Raw genomic sequence first — 24,567 nt, forward strand, 5'->3', positions numbered from 1 at the left:
TGTTTTTTTGCCGCACCAAAAATATTCTCGTGGCTTTATAATATTAATATTGAACCACTGTACTCACATGAACCGATTTAAATATGTTTTTAGTACATTAAAGGATCTTGAGAGAGGAAATGTCATTGCTCCCTATGCAGGCCTCACGGAGCCATTGGATTTCAACAAAAATATCTTAATTTGTGGAACTAACCCTTTAACTAAATCTTCTCATTTGTAAAATATCGTCCATTTTGACCAAGCATGTTGTGTCGAATCGATGACCCTCATTTTATTCAAAGAGCCAAATAAAGTGATAGTGTAAACTATGCAGGAGACATCTCAACCTCGACTAGCTTTGAACACAGCGTACCCAATAATACTGATATATTTCATTTAACCATTAAAGTATAGTTGACTTGGATGGCACAGCAGCACTCACAGCAAACAGAGAGCTCTCAGGGAACACAATACATACACAAAACACAATATATGGAGAGTGCACAGAGAACAAAATATAGCCTACACAGCTGCGCACACACTGGAAACACAACATATAGAGCAACGCACAGTATACACCTGGATCTCGGCATACACAGAGGCATGTCACAAACCAGTGCGAGAAGCACAAACACGTCTCTTCTTCAAAGTTTGAAACCTATGCACTGGCACACAGCCCAGCTGCACAAATCACCACACCGCTATGGGAACACAATGTGTGTGTGTGTGTGTGTGTGTGTGTGTGTGTGTGTGGAGGCAGAGCCGTGCTTAAACCCGCCCTCGAGAGGGATCTCATTTCCCCTAAAACCTCCCATTTTCCTCCTGACCTCCCTCCCACCCTCCGCCGATCATCTCTCTCCGTCTGTACCTCTATTCCTGCTCCACTAGCCCAATCATGGACCTCGCAGCGAGGTGTGCGTTCCTGCTCTCCAGCTTCGCCGTGCTCGCAGCGCTCGATTTGGACGCGATTGATCCCGGCTACTATGTGGAGACCAGCAGCCCATCAGATGTGATCGACTATAAAGATCCCTGCAAAGCTGGTGAGCATGAAAGACATTTGTTTACCCTGCTTTGATAGATGCAAGCTTTCGCGCGAGCCACGTAAGGCTGCTGTGATACTGTGCGAACTATAAACTGTAGATGACAGCGGAGCCGCGCAAAATAAACACGCGATCCAGCACGTCAGGAAACAGCTAAATACTTTACGCAAACTGCATGTTGTTGACACAACGGTGTCTTAAAGATTACGCGATGTTTTGACATCCGACACGAAAATATTTACCTGGCTGTGTTTTCGTTTGTCAAATCACAGCCGAAAAGTTTTTCTTCGTTTTTTGGGTTTGTTTACAAGAAGTTTCGCGCAAGTTTGAATTTGCGAATGTATATTATTCAACTTTGACATTTTGTAAATTGTAATACACGTGACGCGTAACTTCTCGTTGGGATTTTGTGATGGTTTGCAACAAAGTTGCAGATTGGGTTGCTATAGCTCTATCTTTATTCCCGAGATAGTGTTCTCAGTTTTGGGGTTGGAACATCCCCCCTTTGCCATGTCACTCTGTTGAATGACGTAGTGACCGGCCGGCTCGATTTTCCTCCACAAGGTGCACTACGTCATCAATTACAAAAGTTGCCCTATGACGTAGGGGATCTATTTAATCCCAATTCCACCACTAGAAACTAAGCGTTAATGCTGCATCCTTTTTTTTTTTTTTTTTTTATATGTGAAACTGTAAGAGTGTTATATTGTTGTCACATGACCGTATTTATTCAGTAAGTGTCAAAAATCTGGTTATTTTGCATTTATAAATGTGAATATCCACACCAATCAAATGATCTGAGGTTAATAAATGGTACAAATCAAATGAAAATGGACAGAATTCACATACTGCGCACAATATACAGTTGTAAGAAAAAGCATGTGAGAACCACTTGCAGAAGCTGTAAAAATGTGAAACATCATATAAAATGCATGTTATTTTTTGTTTAGTACTGTCCTGAGTAAGATATTTTACATAAAAGATGTTTACATATAGTCCGCAAGAAAAAAAAAGGCTGAATTTATTAAAATAACCCCATTCAAAAGTATGTGAAGCATTGATTCTCAATACTGTGTGTGGTTACTGATGATCCATGACTGTTTTTTTGTTTTGTGATGGTTGTTCATGAGTCTCTTGTTTGTTCTGAGCATTTAAACTGAGCTCTGTTCTTCAGAAAAATCCTCCTGCTGATTCTTCAGTTTTCCAGCATCTTTTGCATATTTGAACCCTTTCCAGCAGTGACTGTATGATTTTCAGATCCATTTTATCACACTGAGGATGATTGAGGGACTCAAACACAAACATTCACTGATACTCCAGAAGGAAACATGATGCATTAAGAGTCGAGGGGTGAAAACTTTTGAATTCAAATATCGAGGTAAATTGTACTTATTTTTTCTTCTGGGAAACATGCAATTATCTTCTGTTCCGGAGGGCAGTACTAAATGAAAAGCAATGATCTTTCAATAAAATAAGAAAAATTTAGACATCTTCATCCTGTTCAAATGTTTTCACCCCATGACTCTGCGTCGTGTTTCATCAGTGAATGAATGAACCTTTTTTAATAGTTGTGAGTCCCTCAATTGTCCTCAGTGTGAAAAAATGGATTTCAAAATCATTCAGACACTGCTGGAAAGGGTTCAAATATGCAAAAACTGAAGAATCTACAAGACCTGGAGGATTTTTCTGAAGAACAGAGCTCAGTTTAACTGCTCAGAACAAACAAGAGACTCATGAACAACCATCACAAAACACACAAACAGTCATGGATCATCAGGTAACCACACACAGTATTGAGTATCAAGGGTTCACATACTTTTGAATGGAGCCATTTGAATAAATTCAGCCTTTTTTTTCTTTCTTGTGTACTATATGTAAACATTTTTTATGTAAAATATCTTACTCAGGACAGTACTAAATAAAAAATAACATGCATTTTGTATGATCTCTCTTATTTTGTTAAAATTTTTCACATTTTCGCAGATTCTGCAAGTAGTTCACATACTTTTTCTTACAACTGTACATAGTAAGTGTAGTATAGCTGTATGCGCTTTTTGCACGCAACCAAAGTTGTAAAAAGTGCTTATCTGATGTCCCCAATTTCATGGCTAGACCAGACTTGTACCGTATACCCACATATTCCTGCGGATAACTTTATGTTGACCTAAATTCAACCAATTATGTCTGATATAATTACGGTTTAGTAGCTCTAGGGAGGTAATTAATTCTTTGGGTCCCAGGAGAAGCACTGACTATTTTCACATGTCGTGTTGTCAGGGCAAGCGCCCTTATTTTGTTGTTAGCCAAGAAGAGGTTATTGAGTTTCACAGCTGAAAATGTTTACTAGGAAGGAATGGCCCCAAATATGGCCAAACTTTCAGCATCTGACTAGTGCTTGAAATGTTTTTTGATTCTTAAATGTGCCTCCCTCAAATTTATATTTAGGCTTTCATTTGTTTATGCTAAAGTATTTTCTCCAATCCCAGCTTAATATTCAGAGACAACTTTAAAGGGATAGTTCACCCAAAAATGAAAATTTGATGTTTATCTGCTTAACCACAGCACATCCAAGATGTAGGTGACTTTGTTTCTTCAGTAGAACAACAAATGATGATTTTTAACTCCAACCGTTGCCGTCTGTCAGTCGTATAATGCATGTCAATGGGATCTTCGTCTATAAGAGTAAAAAAAAAAACAGGACATACAAATCCAAATTAAACCCTGCGGCTCGTGACGACACATTGATGTCCTAAGACACGAAACGATCGGTTTGTGCGAGAAACCGAACAGTATTTATATCATTTTTTACTTGTATTACACCACTATATAACGCGTTCTGATGACGGAAGTGATGTCTTGCGCTTTGCTTCAATGAGTGCGAGACATCACTTGCGTTGTCAGAGCATGATCAGACCTCACTAACCGGATGTGGAGGGCAGTTGGACATAGTGGTGTATTAGAATGATATAAATAATGTTCGTTTTCTTGCACAAACTGATCGTTTCGTGCCTTAGGACATCAATGTGTCGTCACGAGCCGCAGGGTTTAATTTGGATTTGTCTGTCGTGTTTTTTTTTACTCTTATAGACGAAGTTCCCATTGACATGCATTATACGACTGACAGACGGCAACGGTTGGAGTTAAAAATCATCATTTGTGTTCTACTGAAGAAACAAAGTCTCCTACATCTTGGATGCCCTGGGGGTAAGCAGATAAACATCAAATGTTCATTTTTGGGTGAACTATCCCTTTATGTAATCCACTGCTAGGTTGATTTCCCTGTGAAGTGTAGCTAAACACTGTGATTGTGGTGCTATCAATACATTGCTGTTTGTTTGAGCGTCCTGACCCTCAAAAGAGCAAATGTGGCTCAAACAATGCCATGAGATTGTTTCGGCGTTATCTCTTTGTCCAACCAATGACAGACGAGGACAGTTTTCTGAGAAAGTTTGTTTTTGCTATTCTGTGAGAGTAGAATTTACACGTTAACCTTATACTCAGAGCTGTGATCAATAACTGGACATTTTAGATGCTTGTCCGTCTGTACAGGGTTGGAACGACATGAGACTATCGCTTTATAAGATCTGCAACTGATCTTTACAACAGAACTTTAATTTAGCTTTAGGGTTTTTCAGAACATTGGCTGTAGTCTTCAGCTTGTGGTGGGATGTTATGGATTTCCTTTGTGTTGCCACCTGCAGGATGACATTTGACTGGTTCTTACGCTGTTAAGTGGATGGGTTGGAATGAATCAAGGTTTCTTTAAGCTCACACAGGGGTCACTCCGGAGACGTGTAAAATCTCAGGGATCTTGGTCTCTATTAACTTGTCTGCTACTCCTCTCCACCTCCTTCCTAACTCCCTCTCTTTTATCTTCCTCTTTTTTCCTCTTTCAGGCCTAGCTTTTTTCCTTGTCCTCATTTGCAGCTGAATGGAGTCCTTGGCTGTTCATTTTTACATTTTCACCCCTCTGAGAGACAGACTTTTCTCTTAACAAGTGGCTATAGGACAATAACACAGCCCACCAGCTGAAATTGGTATTCCAGGCAGATTAGGCTGGTTGACCCGCAAAGGCTCAGGGGGCCGTCGATCTCATACTAGGATTAACTTCCCGGATTGTTCTGTCACTCTGTGATTCAGGCTCTCCAGCGACATTAAGCCAAAGCGATTCTGTTTTGTTTTGTGACTCCTCGCTATCGCATTTCATGCATCATTCGAGCTAGTTTAGCTAAGAGAAGTAGCCATATTTTGGCTTTCTCTACATATTTGTGTTTGTTTATTCAGTACGACTTTTCGTAAAAAGGAAGCAATGTATTTACATCGGTTGTTATGAGTCAGAGTTCAGTGGCCGTTATGATGCGATACACCGATTATCCGTTCATTCACAGATCTTCATCTCCTTTTTTATAAACAGGTTTTTGCGGTTAAAAAGTTTGGACATCACAATCTCTGAACAAACAGATTATGCAAGGTGTAAGTGATGCCCTTAATTTCTGTCTGTGAAAGTCCCTCAGAACTGGAAGGAGTATTAGCCAATCTTTTATTCCCCCTAATACCTTAACTATGATGTCAATACCCATAGTGCCTTGCTCTCTGACCTGTTTGGACTATAGTAAACATGTCTATAGCTTTAGAGAACACTCTGCTTTCTAAACAACACACCCTTCATCCTTCTCAGATCTGGGTGGTAGAAGAGGACGGGGTTTGGGATTGGTTCTGGATTGGGCCCAAATGGCCCAGCTGGAGCAGAGATTATGTGAGACGAGAGGTCTGCATGTACGAGAGAGGAGTAGGAACACAGATGTAATGTGCCTTGTTTACACTTCATCCAAAGAGACATGATAGAACAGTAAAGGATTAGTTCACTTCAGAATGAAAATTTCCTGATAATTTACTCACCCCCATGTCATGCAAGATGTCCATGTCTTTCTTTCTTCAGTCGAAAAGAAATTAAGGTTTTTGATGAAAACATTCCAGGATTATTCTCCTTATAGTAGACTTCAATGGCCTCCAATCAGTTGAAGGTCCAAATGTCAGTTTCAGTGAAGCTTCAAAGGGCTTTAAACAATACCAGACGAGGAATAAGGATCTTATCTAGTGAAACGATGGGTCGTTTAAAAAAAAAAAAAAAAAAAATGTATCTACTTTTAACCACAAATGCTGATCTTGCACTGCTCATATTGAATCCTCCACGCATTATGCAATCACGTTGGAAAGGACACGCGTTCACTAGACAAGACCCTTATTCCTCGTCTGGGATCATGTAGAGCTCTTTGAAGCTGCACTAAAACTGACATTTGGACCTTCAATCCGTTGAACCCCAGTGAAATCCACTATATGGAGAATGATTTCCTCATTTCCACATTTCTTTTCGACTGAAGAAAGACATAAACATCTTGGATGTAAATTATCAGGAAATTTTAATTCTGAAGTGAACTAATCCTTTAACGCTGTCAAACAGAGTTGCCTCTAAAACTCGCCACATATCTGATGTGAATTACATTACATTCATTACATTAAAGGTGCCATCGAATTATAAATTGAATTTACCTCGGCATAGTTGAATAACAAGAGTTCAGTACATGGAAATGACATACAGTGAGTCTCAAACTCCATTGTTTCCTCCTTCTTATGTAAATCTCATTTGTTTAAAAGACCTCCGAAGAACAGGCGAATCTCAACATAACACCGACTGTTACGTAACAGTCGGGGTGGACGCCCCCAATATTTGCATATGCCAGCCCATGTTCCCAACATTATGAAAGGCATTACACAAGGGCAGCCAGTATTAACGTCTGGATCTGTGCACAGCTGAATCATCAGACTAGATAAGCAAGCAAGAAAAATAGCGAAAAATGGCAGATGGAGCGATAATAACTGACATGATCCATGATATCATGATATTTTTAGTGATATTTGTAAATTGTCTTTCTAAATGTTTCATTAGCATGTTGCTAATGTACTGTTAAATGTGGTTAAAAAAAATCTATGGGGTATTTCGAGCTGAAACTTCACAGACACATTCAGGGAACACCTTACTTTATACTATCCCAATTAGGGGTTATATTTGTTCGTACCGAACTGTTTCGGTACAGGGCTTTCGGTTTGGTTTTTCGGTTTCGGTTTACCGAAGCATTACATTGCAACATTGTAGCCTAACCTCCAATAATCGCAATAAACTCGCGTTTTGTTACTTTCGATAAGAAATAAAGTGTCATCCTTCAAATTCTGTCCACGAAATCATGAAATTTAAACAGAAAATGCCGTTTTGATGCTCTTTGATGTGGTGTGACAGATCACTGTACAGGCGCCTCAGTTCAACCGGCAGCGTGAGCGAACGAAATCATTTCTTCCTCTTTAATACTAGTTACAGAATAAACATGAATGAACATCTGAAGGTATTTTGAAAGATACGGTCATATCTCGTGTAATCGCTCAATCAGTGTTTCAACGGCGGAAAGACATCAATAAAACGGCTTGTAAATAAGCATGTAGCATTTACCTCAGAAAAGCCATTCAGCGTCCACAGCTTGTTAGTTCACCAGATAAATGAACTCTTTCGCTTAATATATGCTCTGTATTAGCCTATATATTCATTATATTTTACTTAACCTTTTAGTGATGTCCTGATTAGGCTATTTAATGTATGTTTAAATAAATCTGTTGTGAAAATGACAGACACTGTGTATAAATGATTATATTTCAACAACGAATTGGAATAAAACATTTAGAAGTTAATGCAAAAACTGCTTTAGGTTCAGCTTACATGTTTGCATAGGCCTACAATTTGTTATTTGAGAGTTGATTATTTTATCTAAAAATAAAAAGCAATTGAATTTAGGCTAATAGTTTGGGCTCTGTTGTTAACCGTTAATATTATAGTAACATAATGTTCAAGTAAGGCCTCCTTACATAGTTTATAGCATTAGCAGAGATCATTTTTTTTATCCTTAAGAAACTTTTAGTTATAATTTAATTTAATATATTTAAAGACAAAAACACAATTTGTCCAGTAAACCACTGTTTAATTAAAAAAAAAGCAATTTTATGTTTAGTTTCTCCCCACCTGCTGTACCGAAAACCGTACTAAACCGTGACTTCAAAACCGAGGTACACACCGAACCATGAGTTTTGTGTACCGTTACACCCCTAATCCCAATAAAAATGAGGTATACTTAGTTTTTTTGCTTGCCGTTATGTCTCATGCACAGTCTAGTGTTGAAGCCTTCAAAATATTCTCATATTCTCAAAATGACCATGAGCAAATATCGATGTGTGCAACTTGTGAAACTTCACCTCACCTATCGATGGCAATAGCAAAGTTGTGTTGTCTTTATACTGGAGTCATACAATCATGAGTATCCTCTGACTTCCTCAGATATCAGTGGTTGTCATTTCCACCTTTGTCTTCTGTTATTTTCATTTGCATTGTCCAATTTCCACTAGATCTTGAAAGCTGTGAGCGTTGCCACCTAGTGGACCCATCAATTAGTACAGTAAAAGAAAATTAAGTGCACTTTTGTCTTTAAAGTCAGCATTTAATTGGAAATTCACGCTATCTATTTTCTATATGTGTGTTTTAGATCTTATTGTGAACCATTCATCTACATTTTTAAAATATCAAAACTGGACTGACAGTCTTCTTTCTAGTGGTGTTTGCAGGATTCTCCAATCATTTAGTCCACTTAAACCCACACCTTAAAGCTTCCCTGCATTCATTTGTATCCATTTTTGAGTGCCACACCCTTATCTCAACATCCAATCAACAACTGACGCATAGACGTCCCCACCCCACATTTTTTCTTTGTCGATAATCCATTTAGTTTGAATCTGCATCATAATATGGAAGAAAAGATCTGTCGATACTCCTATTTCATGCTGAATTTAACACTCACTGGGAGGCAAGATTATCATGTATGATTTATTCTGTCATCATTTACTCACCCTCAAGTTGTTCCAAACTTGTATGAGTTTCTTTCATCTGTTGAACACAAAAGAAGATATTTTGAAGAATGTTGGTAACCAGACAGTTGATGGTAGCCATTGACTTCCATAGTAGGAAAAAAAAATACTATGGCAGTTAATGGCTACCGTCAACTGTCTGGTTACCAACATATCCTGATGCGTCCAAGTTTTATAATGGCAGTGAAAGGGACCAATGAGTTTGAAGTTTACAAAAGTGCATCCATCCATCCATCATAAATGTACTCCACACGGCTCCGGGGGGTAATAAAGGCCTTCTGAAGCAAATTGATGCATTTGTGTAAGAAAAATATCCATATTTATCAAGTTATAAAGTAAAATATCTAGCTTCCGCCAGACCACCTTCCACATTCAACTTGGGAAGAAAGTGTAACTGACATTGCGTAAGCGTTTTGAACTGGGAGAGTTTTACATTTTCTTCGTAAGTTGAATACGGAAGGTGGTCTGGCGGAAGCTAGATATTTTACTTTATAACGTTAAATATGGATATTTTTCTTACACAAATACATCGCTTCGCTTCAGAAGGCCTTTATTACCCTTGTGGAGTACGTTTATGATGGGTGGATGCACTTTCTTGAGCTTCGAACTCATCGGTCCTGTTCAAAGCCATTATAAAGCTCAGATGCGTCAGGATATTTATTAATATATCTCAGATTGTGTTCATCAGAAAGAAGAAAGTCATATACACCTAGGATGGCTTGAGGGTGAGTAAAGCTTGGAGTAATTTTAATTTTAAAGTAAACTAATCCTTTAAGGAAGTAAATAGAATGAATTTCATTGACGTAAAAAGCGATAATTTAGATTTGTGAAGATTATTTTGAAGTTTGGTCCTCATCTCTGTAAGTGCTTAATTTATAAATTCCATGAAATACACCAGACGACAAATATACAGAGAGGCCGCAAAGCTCTGACTGTAGCTCTCACATGGCAAATGTTGTTCTCCGTCTCTTTCCCCAGCGTGGTTTTTAATAAAGCACTCTTTGACCTGATTCCCTGTTGCACCACTCACCAAGAAACGTGGTAGTGCTTGAATTCCTTCTCTTCGCGTCTTCAGAGTCTGTCTCATAGCTCGGCGTGGAAAACCACAAGCACAGACAGTTCAGCTGGAGCTGCTGGCTGAGCCCAGAGACTGTCATACATGCACAGCTGGTGACATCATACACTCCCATGGTTCATTTTTCTTTTGGGGAGGATTGGTGGTTATTTAATGACTTTTCAAGTGATTCCGCATAATTCCAAACAATTTCACAGTCGGAATCTATTGGAAAAATGAGTGAAATGTAGTAGTTTTAGTGGAATAGTGTTAAAACTCTGTTAAAAATCTCATTCATGGTGACGTAATATTTTCAGTGTCAAAAATTCTCTCATTTACTTGCTGGACATCGCTCTTTTGGAGAGCACCACAGCTAAAATACATGGCGCCAGTAGAAGGACAATACAATTTTGGTTGGACCTTATTGTGACTTTGTCAAAAATGTTGAAACCCTGATATATTATGTATTTTTATTTATTAAGTCTTACTGTATCGTTTTTTCTTATGACCGTAGGCGGATCTTGGGCTCTGTTGTAAATAGTTATAAACTTAAAATGTTCAATAAATAAAGAATCACAAAAAAAAAAAAAAAATTCTCTCATTTATCCTATAGCTTATTATGCACAACCTTAAGTAAGCTACTGGTAAGACACTCGGTTCTCTGTTGTTATCAAAACATTGCGCTGTTTGTTTGAGCATCCCGACCAGCCCAGCATAGCGACACTGGCTCAACCAATGATGTTAAATTGGAGGCGGGACTATTTGGTTGGCTAACCAATTCTGTTTGGCGATGCAAGTGGCACAGAAACGCACTTCCTGGAATTTTCCATGTTCAAGATTGTTTAGATTTAGATAGCTTATGGTGAGGCATTTACAATGGAAGTAGAAGTTTAAATATAAAGCTTATAATTTTATAAAAGCACCTACTTTAAAGGTGCCCTAGAATCAAAAATTGAATTTACCTCGGCATAGTTGAATAACAAGAGTTCAGTACCTGGAAAAGACATACATTGAGTTTGAAACTCCATTGCTTCCTCCTTCTTATATAAATCTCATTTGTTTAAAAGACCTTCGGAAAACAGACGAATCTCAACATAACACCGACTGTTACGTAACAGTCGGGATCATTAATATTACGCCCCCAATATTTGCATATGCCAGCTCATGTTCAAGGCATTACACAAGGGCAGCCAGTATTAACGTCTGGATCTGTGCACAGCTGAATCATCAGACTAGGTAAGCAAGCAAATACAATAGCAAAAAATGGCAGATGGAGCGATAATAACTGACATGATCCATGATAACATGATATTTTAGTGATATTTGTAAATTGTCTTTCTAAATGTTTCGTTAGCATGTTGCTAATGTACTATTAAATGTGGTTAAAGTTACCATCGTTTATTACTGTAATCGCGGAGACAAGAGAGCCGTCGCTATTTTCATTATTAAACACTTGCAGTCTGTATTATTCATAAACACAACTTCATTCTTTATAAATCTCTCCAACAGTGTGTAATGTTAGCTTTAGCCACGGAGCACCATCAAACTCATTCAGAATCGAATGTAAACATCCAAATAAATACTATACTCACATGATCCGATCCGAACATCTTGTAAAGATCCATTTGAGGGTTATATTAGCTGTGTGAACTTTGTAAATGCTCTGTATAACTGCACTTATAGTCGAGAGCTCGGGAGGGCAGGGAGTGAGAGATTTAAAGGGGCCGCAGCCTAAATCGGCTCATAGTTAATGATGCCCCAAAATAGACAGGTAAAAAAATTAATTAAAAAAATTTTGAGCTGAAACTTCGCAGACACATTCAGGGGACACCTTAGACTTATATATTACATTTTTTGAATAGACGTTCTACGGAACCTTTAATATTTCTGTTAAAAAGTGTATTATTTGAGTTTTAGGCATTACATTGTCATGCAGCGAAACTTTAAAACTGGATAGAACTGGTTACTAAGCATGATTTTTCACACTAAAATCATGTTAATCCACATATTTTTTAAAAATCTCGTAGCTTTATTGAAGCAGTGGACATTTTTCAAAGAAAAGGAGAGAATTAAGAAGAAAAGTGGAAATAAATATATTTCTGGTAATTAAGCTGTTGATTAAGCTTCCCTACTGAACCTGGAATATTCCCTCAAGTAAAATGATTTTTGATCCATGCCTTGTCTTTTTTACATTTGTAAAAAGATTCAAAGTCCTTTGAGATGGTGATTTTAAAAAACCACTAATCTCAGCTAAAAGAGTGAGTCTTAATTATGTCTTTTACAGGACACTGTGACAAATGTACATGGCCTGACTGCAAGGAAAAAATCTCTGTGTTATAGGAATCTTAGGAACTTGAATAGTGAAGTTGTCTGCCTAAAAATATAAGGCTGTATTTCAACATGAAAGCCCTCCAGGGAACTTTTGGAGCATTCATCTAGATAAATTCTCCTGTTTATGGAATGAAAAATGAATGAGAAGCAGTCACGCACAATTACTGTACGCCTCTCCGACTGCAGTGTCTTTTTCCTAAAGGGATTGGAAAGCTGTGTTGCATAACTTTTGTCTGTCAACATTATTTCAATAATCCAGCCTCAGGACAACAATGAGAAAGTTTAATTTGTAAGACCATTTAAGCTTCCGGATTCACCCAAACTCTCTTAGTGCTGTTATTTCCTGTCTGCACTCATTGGTTCATTGAACCCGTCGCTGCTGGTGTGCAATGGACATTTATAACTGTAACCGCGCCAAAGATTTCCTCTCTTTCCTCTCCCTCTTGCCCTCTGGGTAAGGATCACAGAAAATGAGGGCTGGATATAGGAGAGTGAGATGAGATGAGGTGAGGTGAGTGTGCCTGCAGACTGTAGGTCATTCAGTGCATGCCAGCATGGCCCAGTCCTGCGGGTTTCTGCGTCTGTCTGCCAGCTGATGTGACTGTGGCACATTCAGACCCCTCTGGCAGCTAAACCGTGAACCATACATCACCCCGCTGCACGTCTGAACCCATTTCTGACACCGCTTTTGTAAGTGACTGAGGTTAGAACTGATCTTCGATAGGCTTGCTGTGGTAGTAGGTGTTACCGGTGTTACATGGTTGCACCATGCACCCACTGTTGTTTTGCTTTTTTATAGAAATAAAAACCATTTAGTTAAGTTAGACAACAGACGCTATAATTATAACCCTAAAGCGTCTGCTCTGCTCCATACAGCACGAGCTGCAGAGTCAGATTTCTCTTATCACGTGAAGATAGTAAGGAGAGATGACTGACAAGACCATGGCGGAGGATTTGGTCATGAGATGCGTCATTGACAAATATCTTGTAAAATATTCGAAAAGCGAGCGTGCATTCAATCTTCATGTGTTTGTCGTCTCCTAATCAGGACCCAAAATAGATACATTTTAAGTCTGCATTTTAAAACAAAGAAAAGGAGGATGTCTAGTATGTGCCAACAATGGAAAACTGTATATTCATGCAGTGTGCGCATGTAAAAAGATCAAATCCAGTTTGAAGCTTTTGACATAGAAACTTACACATCAACCTGATCACTTTAGCATTCATGTAAACACTTTGGATTCATCAGTCGGAATGATTTAATTGTTTTTGCATATTAATCTGGGACAGGAGAGAATAATAACTGACATGATCCATGATAACATGATATTTTAGTGATATTTGTAAATTGTCTTTCTAAATGTTTCGTTAGCATGTTGCTAATGTACTATTAAATGTGGTTAAAGTTACCATCGTTTATTTCTGTATTCGCGGAGACAAGAGAGCCGTCGCTATTTTCATTATTAAACACTTGCAGTCTGTATTATTCATAAACACAACTTCATTCTTTATAAATCTCTCCAACAGTGTGTAATGTTAGCTTTAGCCACGGAGCACCATCAAACTCATTCAAAATCGAATGTAAACATCCAAATAAATACTATACTCACATGATCCGATCCGAACATCTTGTAAAGATCCATTTGAGGGTTATATTAGCTGTGTGAACTTTGTAAATGCTCTGTATAACTGCACTTATAGTCGAGAGCTCGGGAGGGCAGGGAGTGAGAGATTTAAAGGGGCCGCAGCCTAAATCGTCTCATAGTTAATGATGCCCCAAAATAGACAGGTAAAAAAATTAATTAAAAAATTTTGAGCTGAAACTTCGCAGACACATTCAGAGGACACCTTAGACTTATATATTACATTTTTTGAAAAGACGTTCTACGGAACCTTTAATATTTCTGTTAAAAAGTGTATTATTTGAGTTTTAGGCATTACATTGTCATGCAGCGAAACTTTAAAACTGGATAGAACTTATCGAAGATCAGTTCTAACCTCAGTCACTTACAAAAGCGGTGTCAGAAATGGAATGATTTAATTGTTTTTGCATATTAATCTGGGACAGGAGAGAGTATTTTTAACGAAGTAAAAATTTGAAGTAGTTCAACTATACAGTACAGTCACCCTTTTACTAAATTCCGAATATTCCGAATTCCGAAACCCTTGTTAATAGCGACACCAGTGGCCTTTTGGTGAACTGCAGCCTGCAACTTATTGCTTTGCAAAGAAATTAGAAATACCTTTGGAGCGATACCATTAACGAACATCCAGACGCCGTCCACGCTGCCGAGAGTGATGATTAGATGAATATGTAAATATGTGCTGTGCACTTTCATCAATAACTAAATAAACACACAACAAAAATGACAGCTGTGAGAAGTTAAGAACAGCAGTTAAGAAAGCAACTGATCATAGTGCATGTGGATATGTTTGCTTTGCACCAGCTCTGCGATTCACCGGCATCATGTCGACAGATGAGATATTAAAATTACACATCAGTTATGAAAGTTTAAATATGAAGTATGTTTGAGACTATAGACTATATAGATCTGGGTATGTGAGAGTATAATTTAAAGTCATCACTTTTCTTTGCATTTCAGTACAGAATAGCTCTTTTGGCATGATCCTGAACATTGTATAAGCATTCATTGAACAGAAGAGTGGCTCTCGGGAGCACACGTAAATGTCACATCCTTTGGATTTTTCCGGCGAAACCTAGTTCGTCACTTAAAAATCAGTCTACAGGCATTCTTAAGGCAGGAACACATCGGCCGTCGGGCAGTTTTTCTTAGTCGGCCGACTTAGTTTTCTCCGTGTGTTCTGCACCGTCGGCTGAAGTTGGTCCTCGTCGCCTTTTTTTTTTTGGCCGATTCGAAATGTTGAATCACCGTCGGAGCTCGTCGGTCCGTCGGGCCATCTGATCATTCTGATTGGCTGTTCAGGTACTGCCACCTGCTGGTTCGGAAAGGCATTTCATCTCACGCAGGCGCAGAACGGACGTGCTACTTGGCCGTTGGGTGTCGAGCGTCAGTTTGGTGTGTCAGGTCAACTTTGGATCCAGACGCTGCCGACGTGAGCCAACCCCACAGTCTGCTTTCGTCGCCACTATTTCGTCAGCGTTGGTTTGGTGTGTTCTGGCCTTTAGACAACCTATGAAGTTGGGGTAGTCTTGTTTTTTTACGTTTTGTCACAAGCCGTTCACATATTGGCAATACAAAAAAGCGAATAATGCATGAAAATTCTTACATAGAGCCCCGTTAAGGAGAAAAGATCTTTGAAACAATTGTCAGATTTTATCTAATTTAAGATTTATCTGGCATTTTATTTATGTTTTTATTGCTGTTATTGAAGTTGTATTACTACATTAGAACAATTTGCACAAACATTTACACTCCAATATTAACTAATAGATAATATACCACTAAATATAAATTTATTACTTAAAGGTGCACTATGTAATATTTTCGGGTCGCTAGAGGCCTATTCAAAACAAAGGTGTAGCTTGATGATGGCAAGTTTAAGCACAGAATCTTGGGACATGTGGTCTTCACCTCAACGCTTGGTGGAAAACAATTGGGATAGGACTCGGGAAGAAATCATGTTCATGGATGCGATTATTAATGTTACTGTAGTATGAAGCAGAGCAGGAGCGAGTGTTGTGGAGCTGAACGAGGCCGCTGGAGCAATTGCGCAACACACGCCTCACGAGCAGCAGAACTTTTATTATGACACAGTCGTCAGCGCTGGTTCCGCTTTTCCGGTCATGAGCATGAGGTAACGCAGCTCTGTTTATCATATTAGATACATTTGAGAGTGTTGAAAATTATGTTATAATGTTACTTTGTGCGTTCGATTTACAAATAGTTGCAAACAATTGGAATATTGTAAGAAATCACATGAACAAAATATATAACACTAGCCTAGTGATTTTACTGCAAATTTATTAAATATTTCACCTTTAACTGAATGAAAAATCTACTGATAAATGGCACAAATTTAACTAAATATTTATTTCACTACAAATAAAAATAAAATACTGTATAGGGCCTAATGGGAACATTAAGTTCCCCAACTATCTATTTCTTTTTTTAATGTTTTTTTTTTTTTTACCAGTTCATGAAAATGAAATGTCTGATAAACAGTTTGCTTAAACAAACTGTTCAAACACGATTCACTAAAATGAATAAAACCTCCCATAGTTATACTAAAGAAAGAGAGGGGAGTCTCCTAGAAGACATCGTTTGATTAATGCCTCAGGTTGCTCTGTTGTAAGGCTGTGCAATATAATGTAATATACAGTGTGACAGGCTATAATCTTTTGTCACGCTACTCTGCTCTTTGTTGGAAAAAGTAGCTTGTTACTGGAAAAAGCTGTTCCATTTTTTTAAAAAAAATGAAAATGAAATGCTGCAGCAAATATGTAGTTAAAGGGATATTTGACCAAAAAATACAATTCTGTCATCATTTGCTTGCCCTCATGTTATTCTTTTTTCTTTCTTTCTTTCTTTCTTTCTTTCTTTCTTTCTTTCTTTCTTTCTTTCTTGGAGAACAAAAACAGAAATTTTCTTTTTTTAGATTCAATTACAAGTTTCAAAAAAGAACAAAAAACACTATAAAGGTAGCATAAATGTAGTCCATACGAGTATGTGTGTCATTGCTTTTAGGTGTAACCTTCCCGTGCTGCAACAAAGTTAGCATGAGTGATTCAAACCCAGCTGAATGTTAGCACACAGCTTGAGTTTGTACATTTGACTCAGATAAGAGAAGGTCAAGAGAGGTAAGAAGAACATGGAACAATCATGTGGTGGAGGAGGAGGAGACGGAGGACATCTGGTTTTCATTCATCTGCCATTTCTAAGAACCTATATATGTTGTGATACTGTTTTTAAGCCAAGGAGCAACTTCCTGTTTCTTTTCTCTTGTCCCAAGATGGGATATATAAGCTATGCTACTTTCTGCTGAATGAGTTATAACAATTTAAATCCATTGCCCGGAAGCACAAACTCCCCTGCCAAGTACAGTGAGGTCCAAAAGTCTGTGAAAATGCTTCTATTTGGCACTCTTTTCTAATTTAATGTTTTTAATATAAAGTCAAGAACCTGTGCAGTGCAGAATCTGAAATATTTCTTATTCATTTTACACAATAAGGTATTTTTAAGTTTTTTGAGTTCTTTGAAAAGTTCCAGAAAATGTTGTTTATTTCCAAGTTTTAAAAATATTTTTTAGATTATTATAGTGATTAAAAAAAAAAAATAGTCGTAGTTTTTACATTGTAAAAAAGCGCTATATAAATAAAGGTGATGAACAATATTTTATTTCATTTACTTGAACTTATACCATTTGAGATGATAATAAGCATCATATCAAAAGTTTTTAGATTTTTTAGCTCATGAGGAACATAAATCTGGCTGGTAGCATGTTTTTGTATTAATTGGCCAATAAATTGCTCACTTTTTCAATTTTCTTCTAAAACAAATGAGTAGAGAATATAAAAAAGAGAGAAACTTCAGCATCAAGACGCTCCTCACATAATTCACTAGTACGAGCCTGTTCGCCACCTCCGGCATTGCGCTCCATTTGTTCAAGTAATGACACAGCAGGATCCAACAAACAGCACGAGCCCTGTAGATGTCTTCAGCATGTGTGTATACAGAGAGAGAGAGAGAGAGAGAGAGAGAGAGCATATACGGATGTTTATATATGTGTGAAGATGGCTTTGTGAGCCGCGCTGTGAGCAGGCAGTGAGTAATGAAGTGATTTGAAGAGTAAGGCATGTTTTCCTCGGGGAAGTGTTTAAGTGTTTCGCTGATGTGGGTGTTATACGTGCGGTAAGCAGATTTCATTGTGTGTTCATTGGCATTCTGTAGCACAGGGTCACAGGTCAACTTTTATTTCGGTTTCTGCAAATTTCAGCACTCAGCCGGAGCTTTATGCTACAGAAATGTTTTGTTCATCCCAGGCAGATAACTTCCCACACATCTATGTTGTTACATGTAAACATTACAGTATGCTACTGTTGTAGTCTACTGTAATGTGCCCTTCATTTCTACAGGTTCTACTATTAGGATCTGTACAGTGTTGTAGAGTAACTAACTAACTAGAAGTAGTGATAGTGCTATCTTAAGCACATTTTTAATAGCATGACAATAGTTCCGCTATTATCCCATAACAAACATTATCCCATAATTTACTCCCTCTCAAGCCATCCTAGGTGTATATGACTTTCTTCTTTCAGCCAAACACAATCTGAGTTATATTTAAAAAATATTCTGGCTCCTCCAAGCTTTATAATGGCAGTGAATGGTAATCTAGATTTTGTAGCTCAAAGAAGCACATCCATGCATCATAAAAGTAATCTATATGACTCCAGAGGGTTAATAAAGGCCTTGTGAAGCAAGACAATGCATTTTTGTAAGAAAAGTATCCATATTTCTAACTTTATAAACTATAATCGCTGGCTTCCAGTTACAGCTCTAGTTCTGGCGGAAGAGTGACCTCTGACCCAAAGCATGATGTAATGACGAACGCGCAAGCGCAGAGGATGGAAAAAACAAGACACCTGTCACGAATTAGAAGTCTAAAACGAGAATTTTTAAAGAGAAATGTCGAAGTATTTTGATGTAAGAGAAGAGGAGCTTGAGTGTGTTGCCCAGCCCTATTTGTTTGAACCACAAGAGGCGTCTACTCTTACCTAAGCTTACGCTACTCCTACAACCTATGTCATACATCGGGTCTAAGGTCGCTTTTCCACCTGAACTCGACTTGCGTACAGCCATTACCCAGCTGACATTCAGTCGTCGGCCAATGTTGGGCTGGGATTCACACTCAGTTCGACAGAAGTTTGCCTGATTCAGCATGTCAAATCGGTGAGAGAGAACTCTGATTGGCTGTTCAGTTTAAGAAATAAAACCGAATGTAAAGATGAAACAGACAGAAGGCTGTTTTAATTTTACATCATTTATCCTGAGCATTGCAATGCATAAATATTTTCATAACAACATTAAGCGCCTGGAATGATGAAAGCATGATTGATGATATATCTACAGTCCTAGTTTCATTTTCCCCTTTTGAATGATGAACATAGTCTATTGGTACAATCTGATATAGACAGTTATTTCCTTACATGCAGTCCTTCTGGTGTGTTCAAGCTCAGTTCCTAACAAAAAGTTGCTAACTACACTGAAGTTGTCAAATGCGCAACTCATAATTTAAGCTTGTAAAAATCAGCTTGTAGCTAGTAGCTTGGCAAGCTACAGTTTCAAAGAAGCTTCTCATACATGTTTTAAAATAAATTATAGTTAAATGTGCAATTTGTAAGATTTCTGTCCGCTAGAAGCCTATTCAAAACAAAGGCGTAGCTTGATGACGCCAAGTTTGAGCATGGAATCTTGGGACATTTGGTCTTCACAGCCAGTGGAAACAATTGGGATAAGACTCGGGAAGAAATCATGTTCATGGATGCGATTATTAACGTTACTGTAGTTTGAAGCAGAGCAGGAGCGAGTGTTGTGGAGCTGAACGAGAAGCTGGAGTGATTGCGCGACACACTCCTCACGAGCAGCGGGACTTGTATTATGCCACAGTCGCCGGCGCCGCTACTGCTTTTCCGGTCATGAGTATGAGGTAACGCAGCTCTGTTTATCATATTAGATACATTTGAGAGTGTTGAAAATGATATTATAACGTTACTCTGTGCGTTCGCTCGGCGGCTGCTGTGAGTCACTGTTACACACTTCAGTAAGATTTTAGAATATCATATTAAATACTGGATGGCTTGTGTTGATAAATGGCATGCAATTCATTTTAAAATTGTATTGTAAAATGGAGAAAATGCTGTATTACTGTTACTAAAAATAAAACTGCATCTGATTATGCTACTGATTATTACGCTACTTCACAAAATATTGTTTTTCTCTGAGGCATGGTAAAGCATGGTACTCGCAAAAAATCAAGAAAATTAGATTTAAACAATAAGACTTAACGTGTTGAGTTATATAACAATACTTAGTTTTCTGTCTATAAACGTAATCAAACAGTTGTTCCCTTGCCTATGACAACATGTAATATATTAAAGCATCTTTGGTGTTTTCATGGTTTCTACAAAATAAAACCGGAAACCGAGGGTAACGCGGGTATGACGCCATTGACAGGCGACTCCTCACACGTCCCGGAGCCTTGGTTAAAATTGCAATTTTCTCACGATTTACAAATAGTTGGAAACATTTGGGATATTGTAAGTACTCAAGTTAACAAAATATATAACACTGGCCTAGTGCTTTTTGGATATTTTACTGCAAAATTCTTACATATTGCACCTTTAAATTATACATTTATAAGGTTTTTAAGTTGAAGTAGCACTACAAGTTGCTAACAGCAAAAGCTGTCAAATGTGTAACTTTGAAAATGTAGCTAGCCAAGCTACAAGCAAATTTTACAAAGTAATTTACCACACTTTCTAAAAAAATTATCCCCCTTAAACAACTTTTTGTCAGCAGGTTGTTATAACTTATAAGTTAGCAAGTTGCAAACCACATTGAAGCCATCCATTTTGTTTGTAGCTTGTAGCTTGGCTAGCTACAGTTTCAATGTAGCTTCCCCAACATACTATTAGCACTTGGGCACTAGTGGTTTCTGTCCCTGAAGTTTGTCTGTCCACATTCTCTGAAGGTTTCAGCTAATTAGCCTCACAAGAGTGTGCGCATTGTCTTCTAAATAAAGATGAGCCCTGATGCATTAGAGGGAACAGTATGCTTTGATGTTGGTGTGAAACAATCACAAAACCCTTGGGAGTGCTCTGTCCAATCATCTCTTTCACACCTAATTAGCTACAATAATGAGAACACAAACTGACCATGAAAAGCGGGTGTTCATTTGCTCACTAAGCTCGCAACACCTCTGCCACGTTTACGTAGCTCGGAATAATTAATTCCATTAATCTAGCAGTGAATTTGGAGGGTAAACAAATATAATGTACCCTTTGCATGTATTTGAACTGCAGTTCAGTCAACTGTTGATTATTTACATACACATAACTGGAGAGTACTAAGGCTACTAGGTTTAAAAATGCAAATGTGATGAGTGGTTAAGTGTTTGGATGGTTAGAGGAGCCATTATTCACACATTCAGATCGAAACAATGCAGCATATACAATGAAAAAGCAAACTTTTGTGCAAAAATTGCTCATACAGCCCTTGCTTGAAGACATTAATTGCTGTTTCCGCTCATCAGGTGTCATTAATATTGGTGTGTAAAAGAAGGGAGGTTTGGCCGATGGTTGGATCAATAGCTCTTTGTAGACAGTAATTGGTTTGTTATGGTTAGACAGACCGCAGCCACTGTTCTGACCCCCTGCTACCCTACAGCAACTGTTTCCATTTAACACAGACACGCACATGTTTGTGTGTGTTTAATTGTGCACGTGCATTCGCACAGACCCAACCTGGTGAATATGTTGAAACCTTTTCCAAATAATTACTCAAAAGATAAATCAAATGTTCTTATAGGGTGTTTTGGATGTATATTATAGGTAGCTATTGGAAATTGGGGCACTAACAAATTAGTAAAACCGTTGATATTTGTCATATACAGTGTTGGGGGTAACGCATTACAAGTAATGTGAGTTACGTAATCAGATTACTTTTTTCAAGTAACTAGTAGAGAACACATTATTTTTAAATTTAAAACTAAATAACTGAGTTACTTTTTTCAAATAAGTTACTCAAGTTTGTTTTCCCATTTATTGACTGACCGCTCTCCTGTCCTCATGTTGAGAGAAATCGATAGTAAGAGCAGAGGTGTTGTGTGAACATGATGGTTATTGTTGTTCTAGACTAAATGTGAGCATGAATGCACTCATCTCACTTGAACAAAACTGATTCAGTATTCCTCAAAATGAATAAAAACAGTGAAATGCAAACTCAGAAGATTACACAAACCTGCAATAATTAAATATGTTAAATTACACAAATATAGCTTACTTTATGTGTTTAATCTCACTTTATTAACCAGTCTTTGCCGCTGACCTTTGATGATCCAGTTCAAACATACCAATAAGCAAACCTGACTTTAGATATACTTTACATTTATTAAGAGTGTTTAACTTTCTTCTCCTGCATCCTATCTTCTGGAATCTAGAATTTCAGCCCAGCTGAAAGGTTTGCTAAGAATGTTTGAGCAGCAAATCAGCATATTATTAAATCAGCAATGATATCTGAAGGATCATGTGACTGAAGACTGGTGTAATGATGCTGAAAATTCAGCTTTGCATAACTGCAATAAATTTCTATGACCAGTGTTGGGGAAAGTTACTTTTAATATTGTATGCATTACAATATTGACTTACTCCCTAAAAAAGTAACTAATTGTGTTACTTTTTATGGAAAGTAATGCATTACATTACTCTTGTGTTACTTTTTACAATCTGTGCTGGGCTTGCTTGTTTTTAAAAGGGCTAGTTCACCCAAAAATGAAAATTCTGTCATTAATTAATCTTCGGAACACAAATAAAGATATTTTTGATGAAATCCGAGAGCTCTCTAACTCCATAGACAGCAATTTAATGACCACTGTCAAGGTCCAGAAAGGTGGAAAAGACATTGTTAAAATAGTCCACATGACTGCAGTGGTCCAAAATTAATGTTATGAAGCGATGAGAATACTTTTTGTGTGCAAAAACAAAACAAAAATAACGACTTTATTCCTTGTTATTTTTTTACTACGCTGTTTATATTTTAAACACGGTGCAGCACTTCCAAGTTCTACGTCAGAACGTCGACTCATTATTGGCCGGCTTCTGCTTCAGCATCACACGCATGCGTCGTGCTGTTCACGTGAACAGCATCTGCCAATACTGAGTCGGCGTTCTGACGTAGAACCTTGAAGTGCTGAACGTAAACGGTGTAAGAGAACGATGCAGAAGAGAAGATATTGTTGAATAAAGTCATTATTTTTGTTTTGCTTTTGCGCACAAAAAGTATTCTCGTCGCTTCATAACATTAAGGTTGAACCACTGCAGTCACATCAACTGTTTTAACGATGTCTTTAGTACCTTTCTGGGCCTTGAAAGTGTTGATTATATTGCTATGAACAAGTCAGAGAGGTCTTGGATTTCATCAAAAATATCTTAATTTATGTTATGAAGATGAAGGTCTTATGTGTTTGAAATGACATGAGGGTGAGTAATAAATGACAGAATTTTCATTTTTGAGTGAACTTACCCTTTAAAAAACAATCAAGTCCAGTCCAAATGGGAAAAAGTAATGCAAGAGTAATGTAATGCATAACTTTCCATAAAAAGTTACTAATGCAATTAGTATGCCTTACTTTTAAAAGTAACTTCCCCCAACACTAGTCAGTGATGCAAAGCTGAATTTTCAGCATCATTACTCCAGTCTTCAGTCACATGATCCTTCAGAAATTATTGTGCTGATTTACTGCTCAAAAATTCTTACATGACTAGAAAATTAAAAAGAACAGCATTTGTTTGAGATAGAATTGTACTGATTTGACATTTTACTGACCCAAACGTTTTGAACGATAAAGTATGAAAACACGCGACTGCTCTGCGACTAACGTGCTGATCAAGAAGGACTATGAACGCATTGAACGATCTGTTTGTTTTCCAAATGGCAGGCATCTCTTTGGTCGTATGTCTTCTGAAGTCAACGATCATTCCCCCCCGGCCGTCTGAAAGTCTAGCCGTCTGAAAACAGTCACCTCCTTCTATCGCACTTTCTTCATCCCTGGCCTCCCTTTGACAATCCCTGAAGGCAACACAGCTTGTTAGGGAATAAAGCCCATTCCCCAGTCCATGGCTGGAGTCTAGTCAGGAACACAAACTATGATTAGCCATTTCAAACGCTGTAGCCGCGTGGGCTTCTGTCGCCTGATATCCAAATTGCAGCGTCAGGGAATGTCAAGGTAAGCATTTGCTACGGAAGAACAGCTGGAAGTGTTTTTACAGGAGAGACGGGTAAAGGGGCTGCAGTGTTTACAAGATTCCCTCATCCTCACGATCCTGACACTAATGCTTTACACCATCTGGGTCTGTCCAGAGGAGAAATTTGTTTGTCTTACAAGAAAAGAGATGCCATTTCCTCCAGGGAAATGTCAGTTTATTATTGGATTTGTACATGCTTATAAATATTTCCTCGACACTCTAAATCAACAACATTTCTCTGGTCAATTGTTTATATGGGT

The 24,567-nt window shown here is 37.9% G+C and overlaps 1 protein-coding gene across 1 annotated transcript in view; it reads left to right on the forward strand.

Moving 5' to 3' along the window:
- The first annotated feature begins 833 nt into the window (after positions 1 to 833).
- bmp1a (bone morphogenetic protein 1a) overlaps positions 834 to 24,567 on the forward strand; it is a 112,474-nt gene continuing 88,740 nt past the window's right edge. Inside the window, exon 1 of the mRNA XM_067395435.1 lies at positions 834 to 1,019. Within this exon, the coding sequence (XP_067251536.1) occupies positions 875 to 1,019 (145 nt within the window). The 5' untranslated portion in view covers positions 834 to 874. The remainder of the gene's footprint in view (positions 1,020 to 24,567) is intronic.

This window comes from Chanodichthys erythropterus, chromosome 9 (assembly GCF_024489055.1).
Source record: "Chanodichthys erythropterus isolate Z2021 chromosome 9, ASM2448905v1, whole genome shotgun sequence".
Lineage (NCBI taxonomy): Eukaryota > Metazoa > Chordata > Actinopteri > Cypriniformes > Xenocyprididae > Chanodichthys > Chanodichthys erythropterus.